The 18,246-nt window shown below is 51.8% G+C and overlaps 6 protein-coding genes across 6 annotated transcripts; 2 read left to right on the top strand and 4 right to left on the bottom strand.

Annotated features, from left to right (window-relative positions):
- Positions 1-627: 627 nt before the first annotated feature.
- On the bottom strand, positions 628-2,319 carry ANOM_005523 (alkaline phosphatase; the record flags this gene model as incomplete). The annotated part of the gene is made up of 4 exons (XM_015550780.1): positions 628-1,420; positions 1,476-1,764; positions 1,827-2,043; positions 2,113-2,319. The coding sequence occupies 4 exons, from the start codon at positions 2,317-2,319 to the stop codon at positions 628-630; spliced, it is 1,506 nt and encodes a 501-aa protein (XP_015407114.1).
- Positions 2,320-5,788: 3,469 nt separating this feature from the next.
- Positions 5,789-7,311, bottom strand: car2 (ornithine-oxo-acid transaminase; the record flags this gene model as incomplete). Its single annotated transcript, XM_015550779.1, has 3 exons — positions 5,789-5,974; positions 6,032-6,733; positions 6,802-7,311. The coding sequence occupies 3 exons, from the start codon at positions 7,309-7,311 to the stop codon at positions 5,789-5,791; spliced, it is 1,398 nt and encodes a 465-aa protein (XP_015407115.1).
- A 604-nt stretch (positions 7,312-7,915) lies between these two features.
- Positions 7,916-10,473, top strand: gpi10 (putative glycosylphosphatidylinositol-alpha 1,2 mannosyltransferase; the record flags this gene model as incomplete). Its single annotated transcript, XM_015550778.1, has 5 exons — positions 7,916-8,278; positions 8,356-8,586; positions 8,640-8,854; positions 8,912-9,058; positions 9,108-10,473. 5 exons carry the CDS (start codon positions 7,916-7,918, stop codon positions 10,471-10,473), a joined length of 2,322 nt encoding a protein of 773 aa, XP_015407116.1.
- A 524-nt stretch (positions 10,474-10,997) lies between these two features.
- ANOM_005520 (putative GTPase activating protein for Arf) lies at positions 10,998-13,211 on the bottom strand (the record flags this gene model as incomplete). Its single annotated transcript, XM_015550777.1, has 5 exons — positions 10,998-11,439; positions 11,518-12,755; positions 12,824-12,934; positions 13,006-13,022; positions 13,097-13,211. 5 exons carry the CDS (start codon positions 13,209-13,211, stop codon positions 10,998-11,000), a joined length of 1,923 nt encoding a protein of 640 aa, XP_015407117.1.
- A 1,364-nt stretch (positions 13,212-14,575) lies between these two features.
- ANOM_005519 (putative mRNA splicing protein (Prp39)) lies at positions 14,576-17,071 on the bottom strand (the record flags this gene model as incomplete). Its single annotated transcript, XM_015550776.1, has 4 exons — positions 14,576-15,956; positions 16,427-16,530; positions 16,591-16,806; positions 16,874-17,071. Coding segments are annotated over 4 exons (1,782 nt in total), but the record flags the coding sequence as incomplete, so codon positions are not given.
- Positions 17,072-17,240: 169 nt separating this feature from the next.
- On the top strand, positions 17,241-18,039 carry ANOM_005518 (mitochondrial 54S ribosomal protein mL59). Its single transcript, XM_015550775.1, has 2 exons — positions 17,241-17,873; positions 17,932-18,039. The coding sequence occupies exons 1-2, from the start codon at positions 17,316-17,318 to the stop codon at positions 17,971-17,973; spliced, it is 600 nt and encodes a 199-aa protein (XP_015407103.1). The 5' UTR covers positions 17,241-17,315; the 3' UTR covers positions 17,974-18,039.
- The last annotated feature ends 207 nt before the right edge of the window (positions 18,040-18,246 follow it).

Here is an 18,246-nt window from a genome sequence, read left to right as displayed (position 1 = left end):
CTTTGTTATCCCACCTCAAGAACAACCTCCTCCGACAGGACCTGAACATCCCATGGAACGGCACACCCATCGCCATAGCGATGCACCAGCGCCGTCCAGACAGAGATGAAACCAAAATTCATCCTCAGTCAGTAGCAGTATCTCTATTATAGTTCCAAATCCAAGTCACATAGATATCCAGAAAGAAACCAGCCCCCCGTCTCAATCAGCCCTAGATTATTATTGCGGATAGGTATTTTATGGCGATATACTCAAATAGCAATTCAATGTGGGCGTTGTAGATTTTGTAGGCACTTAAAAGTATAGACTACCTATTCAAAACAGGTTGGGTAGGATAAGTCGCAGTCTGTGAAAGTACCCATCGGCAGAATCTGTGTCTTTCAGAGACATTTGGCAGTACCTGCGTGAACTGTATGATTGATATTATCTGTAACCAGAACAATGTCTCTTCGTGTGCTGCTGAAGTACAAAAAGGCTATATTACCGACGACTTTCTATCCCACTCGACATTTCTCCCAAGTTGCGCCACCTCACGCTGCTAAAATTACATTTTGTACAATTCCCCGCCTCTCACTGTTTCCCCTCACCACCCACCACAAAACGTCACTCACGACAGGATGAACTACCCTAGTGGTAGTGGTCGCAACCGCCGAGGTCACGACGAGCTACCAGTTCGCGCGGACCCAGCCACGACGAGTCCTCCTGTGCGGCCTTCTGCAGTCGCTCAGTAACGGCATCCATGTCGAGGTCAAGAACAGCCTCAATGTAGCGAGGCAGCTCAGTGTTATCCCAGCCTCCGGCGAGGTCAGCCTGCAAGGCGCGACGCTTCTGGCCAGCGGCATAACCATGCAGGGTGACGTCGACGGAGGTGTGGCCGCCGGTGGACCAGTCGACGCCAGCGCGAGAGGACAGAAGGGCGGCGATGCCGGCCCCGATACTGGACGCGTCGAGGATGGTCTGGATTTCCTCATCGGTGACGGTCTCGAGTCCGTACGCCGGGAGAATCTCGGAGACGAGGAAGTCGCGCTCGTCGGCGTCAGCTGGACGCTCGTTGTCCCAGACGGACTGGAGGTAGGCGCGCGAGTGCGTGGCGTTGCGCAGAGGGAGCGGGTCGTAGCCGTTCAGGGTCAGGCCGCCGGTTTCGTGGTCGGCGGCGGACAGCATGATGGTGTCCGGGTGGCGGTCGATCCAGTCGCGCACCCAGGCCACCACGTTGTTGTACATGACGGTCTCCGAGGCGTGGTTGGCCGGGTCGTTGTCGTGTCCGGCGTGGTCGATTCGCGCGGCCTCGATCATGAGGAAGAAGCCCTTGTTCCGGCGACGGGTCGCGCGGTGCAGCGCATTCACGGCTGTCTCGGCCATTTCCAGCAGGGAGGGTTCGTCCTGGATGATGCGACGGTCCATCTCGTAGCGCATGCTTCTGCGAACGGTTAGCTTTTGCCTCCTGATGCAGGAAGGAGGAGGAGGAACTCGACTTGCCTTCGCTGAAAAGACCTAGGATTGGCAGCTCTACCCGACCCTGGCCCTTCTGAAGAGCATTGAATTCCTCGCGGTCCGTGGCGACCGTGAAGCCCTGCTCCTCTGCGTAGGTCAACAGGTCGAAATCGTCCGTACGGCAGGATCCCTCGGTGGTGTTTGGCGAGAAGTTGCAACGGCCGCCACCGAGAAGGAGGTCGACCATGGGGCCGAGGGGATGGCTGTAGCCGAGCTGTTGCTCTGCGATCAGGGGCATAGAGGCACGGTTGGCGGCGTGAGCTGCATAGACTATAAGGGGGATGAGCATCGTTTGCGGGTTTAAAGCCGGGTGGGGAAAGTGTGTATCTTACCTGCAGGGGTGGCATCGCTGATGTATGTGGTGGAAACGAGACCAGTCTTCAAGCCTCCAAGCTTTGCGGCCTCGAGGATGGAACCCACAGGCTGGCCATCGGGTGTGACAGAGATGGCACCGTTGTAGGACTTGTGGCCGGCCGCATACGCGGTCCCAGAAGCAGCCGAGTCGGTGATCATTTTGTTGGCGGAGTGGGTGCGGACACGTCCAATGGCCTGGGAGAGAACTTAGCACCGAATCACAATCTCCTCATCATTCCCAGGTCAGGACGAGAGCAGACTCACCAGGTCGTCCACGGCAAGCTCGTTGATCTTCGGGTTGCTGCCAGTCGTGCCACTATCAACCAGAGAGACAAGGTCGCGGGCCATGTTCTGCGACGCAGGCCCGTAGCCATCGGGAACGATATAAATAACGTTCTTTGCCTGGACAGAAGCTGCAACTGCAGTCTGGACAAGGGCCGCGCCCGCGGTGATGGCAGTGCGGATATGCATCTTGAGAGACGTCACTTAAAGACAGACAAGTTTAAGGGACAGCTTTATCCCCAGTCATTCAAGTGCGCAGGCAGCTTTTATAGATCTTCCCACCAACGTCCGGGTATGCCGGTGCCTTAATATCTCTAGCCTTTTGTTATCAGAAAATTCTGGTTAATTTAATTCAAATCAGCGCATCCGACTCCACGCTCCCAATTGGAACCAGCTGCCAAACAACGTGCTGGGAGGGCTGAGATTGGGGCATCTTGGCCATCTCGGGTATCACAGTTCCAGTTGAAGCCTGTGTCCACGTTCTTCAAAAACAGCTGCATAGGAGTTTGCCAGCGATCGAAGCGAGAGGGTAAGCGACGCATAAGTGGATCGTGTCTAATGAGTTCTTGAATCAGAAGATGCCAGTTTCCCACGTTCTCATCGGCCAAGAAATCGCCCATTCGGATGCTCGAACGCCCAGCGACAGCGGCGCTTGGCTTCGTGCGGAGTAATTTCCCACGTCTTGGCCACTCAATCAGGCTCAGCTCATATGGACAGTCAAATTGTGGGGTGAGAGGAAGCCATTCATGGAGAAGGTGAAGTGGGCCTGCCATATATTCACCCTAATTTTCCTCCTTGCTCTCTAACCTAAGCACTTACATTCAGTACACGACGGCTCAACGCTCAATTTGTGGAGAGTAATAACTTCAAACAGCAATAGCAACATCAATTTTAGAATAATCTAACTATAAACTATCTAGTATCGGAGGCGGAGAACTCTCTTTTCATTCTATATAGCTGTGCTTTAGTTATTGTCGAGATTTCATGCTGAACGAGAGCACAAAGGTAGAAAGTGGTAAAGCCTATGCGACTTTCTATTGAGTCAACATACATGATACTACCTTGAGCCACTCCATGGCCATCATGTATTTCAAAAAAGAGCCCTACTAATTCACATGACTCTAGGATAGAATTTCACTGCAAGGTAATTGAATAACTGCTAGAATATGGCTAGCCTGTCCAACGAACAGTGCATTTGCCTAACCCTATAAATCCACCCCGATCTGTCCCTCCCTATCTCCCGTCCCCTCTTTTTCTACCTTCCAGTATTCAGCTTCATGTTGGACATACGACCTATTTTACAATGCTTTGTCGAGCAAATATGATGTTTGAGGATACGTCAAGGGCAAACTCCGCATAGGCAGTATCTCGTAACAAATATTTGTTGAGGCGACACGCTCAAATTGCAAATGCTTCTCTCTATCCTGTCATTTCTACGTCCTTTGTTAGCCTCTGGGCAGTCTGAGGCAATTACTCAAGACAGTGACACATAGGCAGCACTACCGCTCACTGTTGACAATACTGGCTACTCATAGCCCTAATCACATTGAGAACAGTTCTGTTTCTGCTTGTGTGGCATTCCAGGGCGCTACAAGCCTTGTTGAAGAACACAGCCATCTACTATCGTCCGTCTGGAAATGAGGTCATATATGATTTTACTAGATGACATCGTGTGCAGGCTAAACGTGACGTACGAAGCGGATGGTTTTGTATACGCTATGAGTGTCTGCACATACCTCTGATGGTATCCCTGAGGTAGCGGATACTCGCCGAGTTCAGCTGATTGAAAAGATCAGTTTAATGGCACCAGAAATTGCAAGCCCAACTTGGGCGGTTTTATGGTTCTCGGATATAGAACAACTCGAGGATTTCTCTAATATGAAAGAAGCCATATTTCCATCCAGACTAACAGGACAAGTGATTCCCACTCATCAGATCCTACTGCAGTGTAAGTATTATACTCTTCCATTTCGAGTATACATATACTAATTTATACCAAGGGGCCAGCCGATAGACTCCGACAAAACCTTGAAAAGAAAATAATCAGATTCGATCAAGGATATAATAAGTTCTGTATCTACTACCCGTCACAGTATATATAGAAGGACAACTAACAATAGTTAGCGTATCTTCCATCCGCGATGAATATTGTTTGCTTACAGGCAAAGACGAGCCTGTCGAAATTGCCCATATCTACCCGTATAGTATGATGGGCAAGCCGACGACTGTACAGGAACTGTTTTCGAGGCATTTAGAGTCTTTTTAGCACCCAGACAGAATTGCGAGGCAGAAGAATATTATACTAGACCCAGCGGAACTGAGGTATTAGAGAATATTATATACCTCTCCCGGCTTGTAGGGGAAAGCTCGTTTTACCCTACAGCCACTTGGGCCATCTGTCGACTATATCCCGACGAAGAATGGAACGCCGACCGGGCTTCGGTCCTTCGAGATACGGGCCGAAAATAAAGCATTGGCAGTTCGGTTTTTCTGGATCCCTATATCGAAATACATCAAGACAATGGATCTTAAGACAACGCCGTATCTTCCGAACCTCGGATATACAGGAAAAAGGATCAAGCTTTTTTATTGCGGGTCAGAAAAGCCAATCTGTTCAGGCGATACTATAACAATAAAGACAAGTGATCCCAATAAATATCCTCTTTCGTCTTTCGGGCTGTTGGAGATACAATGGTTCTTGACTCGAGAATTGGGTTTGAGCGGTGCCGCCGATATTGATAGGGAGTATCTGGGCAGTGACTTGTTGCATTCTTTTCTGTCTTGGTTTTGGAATTTTATATACTATTATAGTATCTTTTTGTTGAGATATAGTAGCCTAAACATACCAAGTTTTGGTGTGTTTTGGGCTTCGTTGCAATACAGTTTGACCCAGTATTCTATAAATTCTTTATTAGAACCTCACAACAGAACAATCAACAATTGCCTCATATATGAGAATTCATGAGATAATATGTAAGCAGGAGCGCACGTTTGGTGGAAGACAAGGGGCGACCCCAGCTACAGGATTTCATCCTTGGCAATATATGAAGGAGAGCTCTGCATAGGGAGAGGATAAGTGACGGCCTCGGCCCGATCAATGATCCTCGCCTCGGAATTGGCCTGGATAGGATTAGTAGCTGAGGGGAAAAAGGAACGAGTAGAAGTCACGGTCACGATAGCTAGGACGCTTTAGGGCAGTGCAACCATGCGGCATTTGTTTGGGCAACAACAGCTGCTACGACCTCAGCTAACCGCCCCCCCCCCAACCTCCCTTCTTGTTTTCACTTCGCTTCTACACTCTCTGAAACATCTCACAAAATGGCAGATCATCATTCATTATTTCATTCTCATCATGATATATCTGTTATCCACGTTGAGCCATGAGTCAACCTGGTGCGTTTTACAACAGCAATCAAATCAGAGCAGTAGAAAACCGGTATCCCTTCTCAAGTCCAACCATCCATCTCGATCTTTTTGGAGCGAGAGAGCCCTACTCTCGGTTTCTCCCCATGCTCAACGGACGATCGATCGTCTTGCGTCGGCTGGTGCCCACGCGCAGCATGGGGACGAGGTAGGGGTCTGGGTGACTATGTGAGGTAGTCAGTGGCCCTTCTTCTTCCGTGGGCTCCCCATCTTCTCCCTTTTTCTTCGATCCTCTTTAGTTCTCAACGCCGATCTTGACCTTCTTCTCCGGAGGAGGGACCACCTGATCCTCGGAGGCACCCTTCAGGGTGGGGAGCTCCGAAATAGCCTCCGCGATGATCTCGAGGGACTTCTTGATCTCATCATCGGTGATCACGAGGGGCGGAGCGAGACGAATGATATTCTCGTGGGTTGGCTTGGCCTGGGGGGCGAGATTAGCACCATCCACATCAACAGCTGGAACATTCGAAGTACTTACCAACAAACCCTTTTCCTTCATCAACATACAGAGATCCCAGGCAGAGTGTCCATTGGTCTTCGACTCGTCAATAACAATGGCATTGAGCAGACCCTTACCACGGACGGTCTGGATCATGGGGCTGTTGATGGCCTTCAGACCATCGCGGAAGACGTGACCGAGCTTCTCGGCCCGCTCAACCATTTGCTCCTCCTTGACGACTTCCAGGGCCCGGATGGCCACCGCACAGCCCAAGGGGTTACCACCGTAAGTCGATCCGTGAGTACCGGGTTCGATGGTGAGCATAACATCCTTCCGGCCCAAAACACACGAGACGGGATACATTCCGCCGGAGATGGCCTTGCCCAGCAACACCAAATCGGGCTTGATGCCGCTCCATTCGTGGCAGAGAAGCTTACCCGTGCGGGCAATACCAGTCTGGATCTCATCGCAGATCAGGAGAACATTGTACTTATCGCACAGGGCTCTCGCCTCCTGCAGGTAGTCCTCATCCGGAACGACGATGCCGGCCTCACCCTGGATGGGCTCGACCAGGAAGGCCGCCAGGTTGGGGCCCGCTTTCTCAAAGGCCTCCCGCAGAGCAGCCTTGTCGTTGTATGTGATGGGCTTATCGGTGCCGGGAATGTTGCACCCAATGCCGGGCAGGTAAGGACCATAGTTCTCACGCGACTCGGGGTCAGATGACAGGGAGATGGCAGCAAACTAAATGGGAAACGGACCGGTCAGCTGACTTGAGTTATCTCACGACAGTTCGTCGATGCAGCACTTACCGTACGACCGTGGAAGTTGTTCTCGGCACTCAGGACGATCGCCTGGTTCTCCGGAATACCCTTCACCTTGTATCCCCACTTCCGGGCGATCTTGATACCGGTTTCGACAGCCTCCGCACCCGTGTTCATGGGCAGAACCATATCGAAACCGAAGAATTCAGTGACAAACTGGGCGAAGCGTGGGAAGACATCGTTATAGAAGGCACGAGAGCTCAGAGTGACCCGGGACGCCTGTTCCACGAGAGCGGCCACCAGTTTAGGGTGGCAGTGGCCTTGGTTGACCGCAGAGTATGCGGACAGGAAGTCCAGATAGTGACGACCCTCGGGGTCCCAGACCGAGGTGCCCTGAGCCCGAGCGAAGACGACGGGGAGAGGATGATAGTTGTGAGCGGCATAATCATTCTCGGCCTGAATCGCCTCTTGGGTGGAGGCGGCGTGGTAGGCACTGGCGCCGTTGCTTACACTGTGACCATTGGTCTTGGATGTGCCGTTTGAGCCGTTGACCGCCATGTTAGGCAGGAAGGAATCTATTCAGGGGAGAAACAGCGGTGGGAGATGGTAGTTATGGTGGGATACAGAAGGGGATGGGGTTGTGAGAACGAAAGAGGGAAGGACAGGACAGGACTCGAGAGCGAGGAAGAGCGAGTTTAAATAGAGAAACAAAGAATTCATTCACCAGACGCCGTGGTGGGCATGAGCCAAGCGAGCCAGAGAATTCGGCGAGATATCAAGTAAAAAAAAGGCATAGTGGAAAGGCTATACCTCTAAGTGCAGGTGCAGCCAGGCGTGATTCCCCTAAGTGCAGGTGTATCAGCGTCTCATACCCCTATGCGCAGGTTTAGCCGCGACCTCCATAGCCTATGATGCAAATCGTCCCATGGCTCTTGCGCGCTCCACTCTTTTCCGCCCTCTCCCACTCACAATTCGTTCATTACGAGTCGTCGCCCTTCCTCCGCCTTTCCGCTCCCGGTTAAGACCCGGTCGGACACTCTCGCTCTCTCCAGCTTTCCGATCTAAGTTAGCCGTTAGAAACGTCGCTTGTCCTTATCGCCTTACTAGTCGCCCTTATCCTCTCTGGATTTGGTTCCTGGTAAGGGGTTCCACCACTGCAACCATGTCAACTTCGTCACGACGGCGGAGATCGCCTTTAGAACGCTCTTCGTCGCGATCGTCTTCCTCCGCATCCTTGTCTTCCTCGTCTTATGCGTCGTGGGCATCAACCACTTCTCCGCCTTCTCGCCTGAGGCCACCCCCCCCCTCAAGCTCAAGCTCAACATCAACATCAACATCAACATCATCATCGCGAGCACGCACAACGACCGTGTCCACCTCTCACGTCTTCCTCTTTCTCGTCGCCTTCCGTCTGCTCAACGCCTTGTCCCTTCGCACCTTCTTCCAACCCGATGAATTCTTTCAATCGCTTGAACCGGCGTGGCAGACTGCGTTCGGCGAAACCCACGGGGCTTGGATAACATGGGTCAGTCGAATTATTGGCACATCGACACATGTCTCGGCGGAATGAAACTAACTGGCGCGGATTGTATCCTTCTGCAGGAATGGCGACACCATCTGCGATCCTCCATTCATCCTCTACTATTTGCTACCGTTTATTCCATCGCCGACCTTGGCGCGCGCGTTCTTCGTCTCTCCCCCGCATTCCGTGCTGATCTCCTCATTGTCGCCCCGAAAGTGGCGCAAGCCGTTCTCTCTGCCATTGGAGATCTGTATACGTGGAAATTAGCCCGTTACGTGTACGGACGTCGCAGTGATGAAGCCTGGGCTGCTGTATGCTCGAGCCCGCCCGATTTAGAGTATCCGGAGACTGATCGAGATCATAGCTTGCCTTGACCGTCCTCAGCCCTTGGCAATGGTTCTGTTCGACACGGACTTTATCCAATTGCCTCGAGACCACAATTACGATTGTCGCGCTCAATCTATGGCCATGGGAATGGTCGTCCGAATCCACACCACCAGTTCAACCGAGGAGGAACACGCGCTCCACTGCGAGGGATAATGGGGCAATTGACACCGGCGATGGAGCTTTTATTGTCAGGTACATTTGTTTCCTTCGAAATGGTACGGGCAATCTTGCTGAGAAAATACCTGTTAGGCTGCGCAAGTGTCTTACTCTTGCTGCATTTGCGTGTATCTTGCGACCGACAAACATCCTGATATGGATGGGCTTAGCTGGCGTCGCATGGTTTCGGAGCGCTTGGCGCGAGCGGACCATCCTCTGTCGCGAGGTTTTGCTTTGTGGGTAAGTTATTCGGAGTGCATTTCAAGTCTAATAGCTCACCACTATCTAGCGTCACGGTTCTCACCGGATCAGTCGTTCTGGATCGCCTTTACTACGGACTTTGGACGTTTCCGCCACTTAGATTCCTGTACTTCAACATATCCCAATCTCTGGCGGTTTACTATGGGAGAAATGACTGGCACTATTATGCAACCCAAGGCTATCCTCTTCTGCTTACGACCGCACTACCCTTTACCCTTGTCGGCCTCTATCGTACACTGACCCAGTCCCGGTCAACCACAGCAAACACGCAGCACGCGTCGGTGCAAACACAACTGGCAGCGATTTGCCTATTCATGCCGTTGGTGCTCTCGCTCATTTCCCACAAGGAAGTGCGGTTCATCTACCCATTGCTGCCCACGCTGCATGTCTTGACGGCCCCGCCACTGGTGGACTTCTTTCTCCCGGCTGTCTCTCATTCAAGCGGGGCATACATGCCCAGGCGGCTGTCTCTCGTTTTCTTGTTGCTGGTCAACGTCACCATTGCGATCTACACATCTGTATACCATGCCTCTGGGGCCATCAACGTCCTCTCGTACCTCCGCGACCAGCAGCAAGCCCACACCACTGTTGGCAACTCTCCATACTCGCCCGGTGCTTCGCAGCGGATCACGGCCGGGTTCCTCATGCCCTGCCACAGCACCCCATGGCGCTCCCACCTTGTCGATCCGAATATTCATGCCTGGGCGCTTTCCTGCGAACCACCTGTCGACTTGAATGAGGCTCAGAAGGCCGTATACGTCGACGAAGCCGATCAATTCTACAATGACCCCAGCCAATTTCTGCGCAACAACATGGTTGGCGGACTGCGCCATTTACCTCGAAAGCCCAGCTATCTGGCTTCCTCCAAACCTCGAGAAACCAGCCCGCAAGCCTACCAGCAAGCCACCCCGCACGAATGGCCCGACTATCTTATCTTTTTCGCCCCATTGGAACCCACCCTCCACAGCCTCCTCCGTAGCAGTTCATACGGCGAGTGTTGGCGTACCTGGAACACCGCCTGGCACGACGACTCTCGTCGCCGAGGCGACATCATCGTCTGGTGCCTCGACCCAACTGAACAAGCCGCCTGGCGATCAGCGACGCGGAAGCGTACCCTTGAGCATCGCGACCGTCAATTCGATCGGATCGTGGAAACATTCCGGAAGAACGCTCCTGGTCAGCGGAAATCCTCTCCTTGGACCCGATGGATATCATCTCTATCGGGGCAATCGGCATCCTCATCCTGGTCCTGGCCCTGGGAACAGCGCAGACGGACCTGGCTGGGAATCCAGTTACCGGTGTGGAAGAAGTCCTCATGGAACCTTCCCTCATGGACCTTGCCGAAATCTTCCAAGAAAAAGACCAGAGCCGTTGATCGGGATCTCTGGTCTTAAAAACTTGCATTCCTCTCCCAATCTACGGTTCTTTGATTCACTTCTTTGAATATATTCTATTTTTTGTATCAAAGTTTAGATAGATACCTCGCTCCATCTTAGTCAATAATCCAACCCAATTTCATTGGCCCCGAGTCTATACACATAACCGGTTCAGCTCTATATGTAGATTGCCATAGAGACTAGAAAGATCCTATATATCTATCTATTTATATACCGAGCCTTCATAAGACTGAAAAGCCCAATGATAGTTAACTCTCAACTTCTCATCCGATCTCCCTCAACGCCAGAGATGCACAAATAAATGTACTAATACAATCAAAGCACGCCAAAGAAACAAATAAATATATGGATCCAGGTTCAAGCGGTCTGTAGATACAAGACACAGACTGGAATATGTACCGAAAGCTTTTTCCATGTGCATACATATCTATACATAACTGTACGTGGTGGCGATATGCATGGATATAAAATATGTATGGGTAGATATATGTAGATATGAAGGTATGTATGTACTAATCAAATCAACCATACCGCGCACTCAAACTGGCGAATGCATCGGGGCTGTGTCGGCCGTTTTGGAAGGCGTTGATATCGACGCTTTGCTGGCTCATGTGGCCCTGCGGTCTTGGAAAGGCGCTTGGTGCCGCGGGCGGCATGGTGTTGGATTTCATGGGCATGGTGAAGGTGCTGTATTGGGGGTTGGAGTTGGGGTTGGGGTTGTTGGAGGTATGCTTGTTGCTGTTGCTGTTGGGGAAGTCCGGCAGCTGCTGCTTGAGTGGTGAGGAAGGGGTTCCGGGTGCCTGCGGAATGGAGGTCCGTGGGTTGCTGTGGTTGCGTAGTAGCGGCATAGCCAGGGGCCGGTGCCGGTGCTGCTCCCGGGCCGGGAATCGCTCCTGTGGGTTGAGACTGCTCTGACGTTGCCGATGCTGGTGGAGAAAGGCCGTACAACGACAGAATGCTGTTCTTGTCCATGCGGCCGGTCAGCTGCGGGGCTAGATGCTGCGCGGGCGCTGTAGGCCAAGCTGTGATTGCACCTGGTACCCCGCACTTTGCGGGGTTGGGGGCGCTGTCATGGGTTGGAATGGATTGTGGGATGCTTGCATCTGCTGGGGTGGTTGAGCCTGGAATTGGGGCGGTTGGACTTGGAGTTGGGGAGGTTGAATTTGTTGCTGTTGCTGCTGCTGGAACGGCGACGCGGTACCGAACGGGGAGGTGGATGATATAGCTGGCATGGTGTTGGCATGTCGAGGGGGATGAGGATATCCGGCCGGAGCCTGACTTGGGGGTTGCATCGAGTTGAGTTGCGAAGGGGGTTGGGTGAAAAAAGGATTTGTTTGCGGCTGAGCGACACCGGGGGTTTGGTTGGGAGCTGCAGTGAAGCTGCCGGATTGGAAGAACGGGTTGTGACCACCATCAACAGGCTGCGGTGACTGCACGACGGCACCCTGGGAGATTGTTGGCATCACAGGGGGGGTCATCGGCTGTTGGTAAAGAGGCTGAGGGAAAGATGGCTGCTGGTTGGGATATCCCCCGGTTGAGTGTGGGAATAACGGTTGCGAGACCTGAAGGTGTTGGAACGACGCCTCAAGCGTCTGTGCAGCTGGTTGCGGAGTAGGAACATCGAAAGGGTTGTAGGACTGCCCAGCAGGCTGAGTGGGCTTGGAATCCAACTGATCAAAGGGATTGCTGGAGGCTTGCTGTCTAGCAGTATCATTGGCCGTGGTTGTTTGAACAGGCGTTCTGCCCTGCAATGATGGGGGACCCTCCCCCAGTCTGACCAGAGTCTCGATTGATTTGTCGAGATTACCGTCCAAGCCCTTCAAAACGGCAGAGTTTCGATACTCATTGGTAAAGCCCATACTCCGCAAGGTGGCCATCTGAGTCTCGTGGGATGCATTGCTACTGCCAACAGAAGCCCCCATGCCCTGTGAGACTGCTCTGGGTGATTCATAGGTTTCAGAGCGGGGAGGCATGGCTTGCCGGTTGGACAGTCGATGGAGGCTGGTCGTAGACGAGGCCGATCGCAAACCGAAACCATAGGGCCGGGCAGGCTTGGGAGGAAGCGGAGGAGGAGCGCCTTCTGGAGAACGATCATCGCGAGTACCTTGACGACTAGGGGGTTTCGGTTTGCCTTCTTCTAAGGTCCGGTACTGGTACTTCTGACGAATAAACCGTTCCATGCATGCATCGGACTCGTCGACATCAGCAGGAACAGGGGGCTTCACGTTCCGAGGGTTAAAAATCTTGTTCATAAGGTTGTTCCCGTGCGATTTCATGTTCTGATAAGGAGTTTCCCTCAGCGTCAGCTCCAGAGCACTGTACGGCAAAGGCTCACGCGACCACTCACATCGACTTGTTCCGTCGTCCAGCTATCCATACTCAAGGATTTGACCTTTGAGATATGAGTGCCCATCTTGCGGTGCAGCGCGGCGCACCGCATGCACAGGAAAATACCCATCTATAGACATTATATCAGACTCCTGCGTACTCTGGAAAATCGCAAGCAATAGCTGGTGACGGTATACATACATTCCAACTGGCCCATCCTATCAAGAAACACCATACGTTAATATCGCAATGTTCCAGAAGCGCAGAAACCAAGACATCCCGCCGGACTCACCTGGATTCATTGCTTGGCAATCGGCGCATCGGTCATTGCCAGGAACCGACCGAATGAGGTCTTGCAGTGCCCGCTCATTGCGGAACTGCTGACGTTTGCTGATACCGGCCACCATGATCACGGAAGGTCTCGGCGAGGGCGAGAAGTTACTTGAAATTTCCCCGCACAAAGACAGTGATATTTGTCTAAGCCCGTCAGGGGCAAGAATGATAGACGAGGAGAGAAAGCGTTAGTGTAGCGTTAGGGGAATCAAACACGGCAAACGGGCCGAGCTTCCCGAGTACAAGCGGTCGGAAATGTTTTAGGCGAAGAGGCAGATCATATTTCGTTCGACCGGATAGTATTGTATTCTTTTTTTTCTTTCTTCTCTGGACTGGCAAATTCCCGCGGATTCAAACAATATATACGTACTAGGGGTAGCCGTAAACACTAGGGAAGAAGAAGAGGATATGTGTGTGCGTCGAAGAGTAAAAGGAGAAGAAGGATGGATGAGATGTGCAGTGGATGTGGGGAAAGAATTGACCATTAGTGGTTCCTAAGGCATGGAATTACTATATTGGTCTGTATCCAGATTCCATCCTTCAGATAGCGCGATTTTTCCAGGCCCAAAGTGGGTTCCCCTGCTTAGTGACCGGACCAAAATGCCCGTTTTGAATCCTTTTAGATTGCACAATCATCACAGATTTAGAAGACTCAATTCCGACCCTAATATTCCACATGGACCTTGCTTGCACGCTATTTTTAAGATTGGCCACCCATCTAGTATTCCACCTCTACGAATGATACACACAACCATTCAAGAACTATCGATATGTCCATCCATGTCTATTCATAGCCTGAAACAACAGGGTCCCGTATATAGAACGGTTCTCCACTCATATCAAACAGCAATTGAGCAGGAGTAGAGCAACGAGAGGGAACCAGAATTGCATATACTCGGACGGTCCAGCGAGGGAGAACTTAGAAGTGGATCAGACACACATTGCTGGCGATGGGAGTTTTCTCTTCAAGTGGGATAGTATTTTTCAAGTACAAACTTCATTTTCATACCATCAGCCCTATTTTCTTCCTTCTTCCTGGCCATCTGAAAGACTTGCTTCGTCCTCAACATCTCAGGACCGAAGTACTTATCAAACACAACAGGCGACTTTTAGTGCTTGGACGAAGACATGGCTACTTCAAGTCCTTGGGAATGTATTGAGAATAAACTACCTACGCATTAGAATACAAGGGGAGTGTCCAAGCTCGTAAAATTCCACCCAATCGAGTCACATGATATCATTGAGAAAAAGAGAGAAAACAAGTAGTCGAGAAACGGGCAAAGAGCCGACGAGATAGCTTCCGCCCCCTCGAAAAGCCAAATCGCTAAGCAAATCAGAAGTCAAGTACTGTTCTACACAAGGTGAGTCACCTGGAGGTTCTGCACAGAGTCATTCACCTCATGCTCAGGCTGGGGAGGGTGATACAAACGCGGACCGACTAGGCAGCTGCAGTGCCATTGACGGGGGCTTGTTGGTAGTAAGCGTAGGGGTTGGGCTGCGGTGTGGGAGCCGCGGGGGGTTCAGGGGCGGGGGTAGCTTGGTTGGCGCTTGGAGGCGCTTGAGCTTGAGCTTGAGCCGCGGCGCCGGTCTTTGCATGGGCAACGGATGCTGGGCCATGGACTTCGCGATCCAGAGTCATGTACTCCTTCGCCGCGTCCTTGGTCCCTCGCTCAAGCAAGTAGACCATATAGATCTGGACAAGTTCTTTCACAGCATCTGGAGTAAGAGTACTCTTAGACCGGATGTCATCCATGACCTGCTTAATGCGCTCGTACTGGACATTCTCCACCTCCGAGCTTGTGGGCTGCTCCAACTCGAATGTAAGATAGCTCGTCCAGAATGGCCGGCTGTCAAGGTAGAACTGTTGGTTCTGTTGATACACCTGCCGGGCCTCCTCGGCAGAGCCCTTGATCTTCCATAGGAGTCGGGCCCATTCCGCAACCAGAGCCGCCTTGGTGGCCAAGTCACATTGCGGCGAGTCGAGCTGACTCTTGTACACCTCAATTGCGGCTTCGAGACCACCGTGACGGCGAGACATATTGGCCAGAGATACAATTGTTTCGACGTGATTGGGGAGATGAATGAGGATGGCGCCGTGGATTTCCTTGGCTACATCTACCCGTCCTGACATCTCCTCGAAGTAGGCATATTGAAGGCGAGTAGCTGGGTTAGCAATCGGCACATACAGATAGCTTGCGCGCTGGTAAATGTTCCGCACTTCCTCCTCCTTGCCGGGCTGTGCGGCCATCCAGCGGGCATAGCGTTGCCAAAACTCGTCGTAGTGGGCACACGTGACCAGACAGCGCTCATACAGGAACTGGGTACGTGGGTATGAACCCTCGGTCTCCTCAAAGTCCAGGTACTTTCTCCAGTTGGACAGCTGGCTCTCATCCAGTTCAGTCACATGGAAGTATGGACGCTTGATCTCGGACTCATATGTCCAACGCTTAGTGGTTTCCGTCTGTGTCTTGGAGAAGATTTCGAGATGGTAACTATCAACACGCAGTCTGATGTCCCTCTCGACCTCGGCCTCGGCCTTTGCGCCCGGAGCAACCTGTCCGGAAGCAGCATCAAGCTCCGCACGGAATTGAGACAGTGTCTCTGGAGGAGCTAGCTCTACGACCGGACGAGTCTGTGCGAGCTGCCTATAGCGCTCGAAGTAACGAGCATATTGATGCATTGGGATGTGGATGACACGGCCAAGAATGGCAAAGATCTTGTCAAAGGCTTCCACTCGCTCCTCAAACTCGATATACTTATCCCAGAATGGGTGTGCAAGGAAATCTAGACCAACACTGGTAGCTCCACGTTCAAATAGCCTACAAAATTAAAGACATGTTAGCAATTTGGGTTCGCCAGCCACGGGTATGGGGACGGGAGGGCGAGAGGCAAAGGGAGTTGGCAAGGATGGCAAACATGAGCATTTAATCTTCAGTGCGAGCCCAAACAATTGAACGACTAAGGTGAGCAAATTGTGAAAAACGTTTCCCCCGTCTGCATCGTGCGCAGAATAGGATCCACCGAACAGAGTCACTGGGCTTGATATCCGTGCAAGGAGTGATGCTTGGTCTGAAAGCAACAATGTTCAAGGGCAAGGAAACAGCCTGAGAATGTCATGGGTGAGAAGTAACTCCAGTTGAATCCGGGTCAGGCAAACATCTCACCCATCATTGAAGGGAACTGTTGTCAACGCTTTTTGCATTATGCGGTTTCGATACCACAATAATGTTCGTGCTGCCTTGGTAACGGTTACAGGGGGGAGGAAGGAAACCAGCTCTAATATACTTACTCTCGAATGACGTCGGCATCATGGGAAGTCTCTGCCTTGAAGGAGCAGTAGTTGGTCCAAAGGTCGACGGATGGAGAGATGCTGGCAACACCTCGTTCGTAAACCTACAGAATCAGCGATGAACACCCCCCAAGAAGGAGAGGAGAGCGATAGATAATCCATACCATATCTGCTGCCTCCGTTCCGGTAATAGAGAATTCCAGGTCGGCATATTTCTTCCAGTATCCGAATAGTAGTGGAAACTTGGCGAGGAATCGGTCGTAGACATTCCGGACGGTGGTGATAGCTTGAGGGTTGGAGTTGCGGTTAATTCCTCCTTCAAGCGCCTCACCAGCGCGAACTAGTCGTTCCCAGGTCTCGAAGTTATCCGGGTCATCGACCTATATTTGTAACAGAATGTAAGTCATGCGCCGCATAGGTCCAGAACAGGGAATAGACGTATCATACCAACTCGACCTCAAGCTTCCTCAACTCCGCATTTTCCTCCTCGGAGCCTCCATAGTTGTAATCCGCCATGATGGCAGTCAGTCGTGGACTAATTACGGCGCTTAATGATGCGCAGGGTATAGAATCGCACTCAGCGATGAGAAATAGCGATCACGGTGCAAATAGAAAAGGACAACACAAACAAGACAGGCAGCGACAGGAGAATAGACGTTAGGTTCCGCAAGGGAAGAGATCAAAACTCTCCAGCCACACCCGCGCCCTTTTTTACTTTTGCCGAGCCTCACCCAAAACTGGCTTAGCGCGCATTTCAATTTCTCCAACTTGGACGAGCATCTGGAAGCACTCCCCGTGATCAAATCAACGAGAACCCATTCTCACCCTCTGACCCGATCGGAATTTTGTCTCGCCCCGGAAACGAGCAGGTGCGACAAACCCTTCCACTATGTCGACCACCCAAGCAGCTGGCAGCTTGGTGAGCAAGCTTCCTCAACGACTACGCAACTTCTTTGCCCGCTATCCTCCGCAAATCTATTCCGCGGCCGTGGCACCACGCCCAGAGCCCACAGGAGAGGTCAATGCAGAGTCTCTGCCATCGCCCTACACACCCAACAGAGACGCGAAAGGCCACAAGCGGCCAGACCCCACCGAGTCCTCTCCGTCCCGATCTCTTCTTTACTCCGACCCAGATCATCCCAACCCATTCTTGCCTCGCAAGAACTTCCGCACGGGCAAATGGATTGGCCCCCGATATGGACTTCGGACACAGGCCGATCTGGTGAATCTGGCCAAAAAGTACAACGTTGAGGCTCTACTACCTCCAGGCCGCAAATCCACCGAGTTTAAGGAGACGAGAAGGGAAGAGCGCGGATTACAGATCAAGGGTACCGGTATTGGACAGAAGGTCAAGGGTCACAAGTGGGAGCGGACGATGGAGTCTCGCTTGGAGGAGAGACGCAAAGCTATGATGGAGATGCCGGAGATGATTCGTTTGTGGAAGCAGGTGAGTTTTCAATTTGGACGGGACAGGTTTCCTCAGACGCTGACGTTTTGGCTCGCAGAGAGGTCACGGTCGTGGCTGGAAACAATGGCCCAAGAGGTAAATGCATTCTTGGATACCATTTTCGCTACTGTGAGATTTTATGTAATGTTATATCTTTTGCCGGTCCTCAGATCGCACGGCTCCATTGATCATTGTCGGGGTTTGGACGGGAGTTCTTGTTCTCATATATGTACAAATAGATATTCATTAAACTTACACATTGAACGTAGACGCACTGTCCATCTTTCGATAAATGATGCTAGCTACTATGTTTTTCTTGATGGACTATTCTCTATCGGGAGAGCAAAGACTTTAAGAGTGATGTATTAATCCT

This window comes from Aspergillus nomiae (assembly GCF_001204775.2).
Source record: "Aspergillus nomiae NRRL 13137 chromosome Unknown contig00125, whole genome shotgun sequence".
Classification (NCBI taxonomy): Eukaryota; Fungi; Ascomycota; class Eurotiomycetes; order Eurotiales; family Aspergillaceae; genus Aspergillus; species Aspergillus nomiae.
Note: the sequence above shows the minus strand (reverse complement) of the source record. Positions and strands in the feature narration are given on the sequence as shown.

Coding starts and splice junctions, on each gene's coding strand:
- ANOM_005518 (XM_015550775.1), top strand. CDS start 17,316: ATGTCGACCACCCAAGCAGCTGGCAGCTTGGTGAGCAAGCTTCCTCAA. Junction 17,874..17,931: donor TGATTCGTTTGTGGAAGCAG/GTGAGTTTTCAA, acceptor TTTGGCTCGCAG/AGAGGTCACGGTCGTGGCTG.